Source organism: Osmia bicornis, chromosome 15, assembly GCF_907164935.1.
Source record: "Osmia bicornis bicornis chromosome 15, iOsmBic2.1, whole genome shotgun sequence".
NCBI classification, from domain to species: Eukaryota; Metazoa; Arthropoda; class Insecta; order Hymenoptera; family Megachilidae; genus Osmia; species Osmia bicornis.
In genome coordinates this window covers 9,196,018-9,200,201 of record NC_060230.1, presented here as the reverse complement: position 1 = coordinate 9,200,201, position 4,184 = coordinate 9,196,018, and the positions used below count along the sequence as shown (strand labels likewise).

Genomic DNA, 4,184 nt, shown 5'->3' with positions numbered 1-4,184 from the left:
GGGGGAACAAACGAATAATTTTATTAATTTATACTGGTCGACAGTGAACTTGGTATGAAATCGCACATTCATATAATTATAATTTCTTCTAGAACTTCATTTTAAAACTAATTAGAATTTCTTCTACAACTTTAATTTAAAAAAAAATATTATTATTTGAGTACTGATACATTTCGAATGTCATTTTCATCGCTTTTGTCGATGTTTAAACATACGTAGTTGATTGTATTTTATTACATATTTCGCAATTCAAACAATCAAAAATTTTCGTCACTAATGAAAAATAGTTTCCGTGTTCGTATTCAGTGAATATAATAATAAAACTATACAAGAAGTACATATTGAGTGTTAGTTATCCTGATACACTTTAAAAAGTATAGATGTGTTTCGATATACACGGTCTTGTCGCCGTTCGTGTGACTTTCGTTCTATACAATATAAACACTATGTCACTGTTATCGATAACATTCTACCTCTAGTCATTAACTAATATTAATGTAACTGTTGTTGCTTATATATTTTTATTTTTTTTTTTTTTTACAAATATTACTAAACAAATATTTTTGTTTCAGAACATAAGTCATAATAAAAACATAAAAAAAAAAATGGGAGAATCTGATAACAATTGTAAGTATTATTTTTATATCTTTAATAATGGCAATTAAAGAGTACATGAAAAAAGTAAAAGAAGCTGTGCAAAATGTATGTTGTGAATATTTCAGAAACATGCCTGCAGTATATATATATATATATTTCTTTTTGTTTTCTCTATCAGATCAACAAATGTTCAGGGATGTTCAGCTGCTGCTGCAGCAGCAGCAGGAACAGCATCATCGGGAAATGCAGCGGCTGCAGCAGCAGCTGCAGCAGCAACAGCAACAGCAGTTGCAGCAACTCAGGGAGGAGCTCCTCCCTCAGCAACAAGAGGATCACCAACCGAGGGAGGAGCCCCTCCCTCAGGTGCAAGAGATGGAATCCGGCGAGGAGGCGAAGCCACCGCGAAGTATGTATTACAGATTCTTTTTTATATGATGAATTATTGCCTCGTACAGAGGAATTCAATATTGCCCTTATCAGAACATCTCTGCTGTTCAATATTAGGGAAAATATTTATAATAATAATATTTTAATGAAAAAAATATATATCTAATAATTTCAATTTTTATACGTTACAGAAAGAGGAGTGGCGGCAGGGAGATCGCGGCGCCTGAGGGGTTACCGGGGGGGTCAGGGTAGGGGGGGAGGGGAACAGGCGGAAGGGGAAGGGGAAGGGGGGGCCGGGGTAATATTGTCAAATTATGCTTCTACTAAAACCAAAATTTTTTTTTTTAGTTTCTTAATAAAGTGATTTAAAAAACATGTTATTCCGTGTTCTGCTGTTTTATTTTTATTAACTAACAGTAATTGATCCTTACTAAACCATTCCCATTGACATATAACTGCACGGCATCCTACAAATATTGTTCGTTTCTCTGAATTCCACTAAAAATTGTGAAATAAAATAATTTTTAACAAAAAAAACATCCGACTTCGAAATGCACTAAAAAGTATAAAATAATTTCTATTTCATTTATACCAATATTCCATAGCTATTAATAATATCTACTTAATCGTTAAATAGGATACCAATTACATTTCAAAGTTTTCGGAGGCGGCGCAAAATTAAAAATACCCGAACAAACGATGCTGCCAATAACGATTTGATTACGGTATGGCAAGCTTGGTAATTGATAAGTTGTAAGAGAAAAATTATAGGTCCGGCTGAAAACATTTGTAATTGTAACGATTATATGAGAAATTGGCAGCAGTCCTGATGTACATGCACTATACTGCAGTTCACAAGAGATCATACTTAACTCGCGCCGCTCACTAGGTCTAGAGAGATTTTTAATAACGTGTGTTATTCCCCTCTACAGCTTGCTTCTTATTATACTTTGCGAACATATAAATGGTGGGCAGAAATATATGACGTACGATAACTGATAACCGGTGATGATATTGTAAAGTATCACGATACAATGAAATTTCTATTATTTGTCGCAAAAAAAAATGATGTGAACGCATAGCAAGAAGCACGCTGTAAAGGGGAATCACACGCACTATTAAAAATATCCCCAGACCTCAGTAGGCCACTAGCTGCGCGAGTTAAGTGCGGTCACTCGTGAACTGCAGTATAGTTAATTCGCAATGGGTTTGTTGATTCCCATTGAATATTGTTTACTTGAAATTATCGAATGGGTCATTTGTCACTGGTTGCCGACGCCGGAGTTAGGATCTTCCTAGTAGAAGAAAAGTTTTTAATTTTGCGCCGCCTCCGAAAACTTTGAAATGTAATTGGTATCCTATTTAACGATTAAGTAGATATTATTAATAGCTATGGAATATTGGTATAAATGAAATAGAAATTATTTTATACTTTTTAGTGCATTTCGAAGTCGGATGTTTTTTTTGTTAAAAATTATTTTATTCCTCTTCGCTATTGTTTTCGTGATCTTCCTCTTCTTCTTCGTCCCTCCTTTTGCTCTTCTTCCCTTTTTCCCTTCCCGATCCTCCTTTCTTTATCTCCTTCTTTATCTCCCCTAACTCCTCCCTAATCTTTTTTAACTCCTCTATCACTGCTTTTCCCCACGCGCTTTCCATGGTTTTTCCAGTATCTCCCCTTTTTCTTTCCTTTTACCTTTTCTTTCTATCCACTATTATCGCACGTTTTGGCTTCCACTTATGCCTTCCTGTGTCTCGTTTCCTGCGCACGTGTTTGCTCACACTTTCCAACCTACTTTTTCCTGCTCCCGCCGGCCTGCCACCTGTTGCGTGTTTCCCCTCCCATTCTCTTCCCTAGTCTTATGTCGGTATTGTCGGTTTCTGCTTCCTCCCCTTTTTATGGACCCTTTCTATTCTATTTCCTCGCTCTTTCTCGCTCTTTCTTCTCTGTTCTTCGTTTTTCTTTCTCGTTTATTCCTTTATCCCTTTCCTCCCCTATTCATTTCTCCCCTGTCCATTTGTTCCTCTGCACTAATTTCTCTGCTTCTTGTCTCTCACTTTCCCGCCTCTCCCTCCTCCCTCGTCCCCTTCCTGTACTCCTCTACTTCTTTCATCCACTTCTCTCCCTCACTCCCTCCTCCCATCAGTTCTTTCACCTTCTCTTGCCATCCCTCTTTTCTCGTTTTCCCTCTAGCGCACCTTTCCCATATGTGTTCCCACGTTTCCACTTCCCACCCGCATACTCTACATTTCCTCTTGTCTTCTTTTTCCCAGTATTCTGATTCCTTAATTTCGTTTCCTAGCCTGAATCTAGCCAATCTTCTCCATCTTTCCTCTCTCCATCCTTTTTCTAAGTATCTCGGAATTCCTGGCTCCTTTATCATTTTGTACCATTTATTATATCTTGATTCCATTATTCTTTCCCATCTTTCTTCCTCCTGTATCTGCCTATCCTTCTCCTCGATTTCCTTATATTCCATCTCCCCACTTCGTCTTTTGTTCTCTATCTCTCTCATTTCTATCCCCCTCTCCTGAAAGAACTTTTCTCTTCCTTCTTCCCACTTGTTTTTCTCTCCTCCTCTTCCTTCGTCTCTAATTAGTTGCTCCCAACAACTCCTGGCCAGCTCTCCTCCTCTTCCTTCCCATAATTTTCTTTCGAATCCCCATGCCAACTTTCCTGATCTTGTTCTCATTTTCCACCTTTTCAGATCCTCTCTTAGCAAGTATCTTGGGGTGCGCCAATCCACCCCGAGCGTCCATCTCATGTACCTCTCCTGAAGCCCCTCTATTTCCTTCCACTCCTTCCAACCCCAAACCTCTGCTCCGTACGCTATAACCGTCCACACTAGCTTATCCCATAGCCAAATTCTTCTTTTCCAGTTTCTGCCGAATTTTCTTTTCCCAATTCCCCACACTTGTCTCATCACTACCTCCACCTTTATCATCCTATCTTTTATTTGTGCCTCGCTTCCTCCGTTTCTTTTGAACACATATCCTAGATATTTGAACTGTCCTACCTCCTCTATTTTCTTTCCTTTCCACCACCAGTTCGCCTTTTTCCATCTCCCCGCCCCTTTCCTAAATCTCATTATTTTTGATTTTTCCTGGTTCAGCTCTAGTCTTTTCTCGTCCAGGTACCTTTCTAGTCTTTCCATCATCGCCCTCATCTCCCCTTCTTCTTCCGCCAGCAACACCACATCGTC

At 38.6% G+C, this 4,184-nt stretch overlaps 1 protein-coding gene across 1 annotated transcript; it reads left to right on the top strand.

Annotated features, from left to right (window-relative positions):
• The first annotated feature begins 593 nt into the window (after positions 1 to 593).
• On the top strand, positions 594 to 1,340 carry LOC123988541 (small heat shock protein hspG3-like). Its single transcript, XM_046288982.1, has 4 exons — positions 594 to 627; positions 776 to 1,003; positions 1,176 to 1,232; positions 1,333 to 1,340. The coding sequence occupies exons 1-4, from the start codon at positions 606 to 608 to the stop codon at positions 1,338 to 1,340; spliced, it is 315 nt and encodes a 104-aa protein (XP_046144938.1). The 5' UTR covers positions 594 to 605.
• Positions 1,341 to 4,184: the final 2,844 nt, after the last annotated feature.

Coding starts and splice junctions, on each gene's coding strand:
- LOC123988541 (XM_046288982.1), top strand. CDS start 606: ATGGGAGAATCTGATAACAATT. Junction 628..775: donor GGGAGAATCTGATAACAATT/GTAAGTATTATT, acceptor TTTCTCTATCAG/ATCAACAAATGTTCAGGGAT. Junction 1,004..1,175: donor GGAGGCGAAGCCACCGCGAA/GTATGTATTACA, acceptor TATACGTTACAG/AAAGAGGAGTGGCGGCAGGG.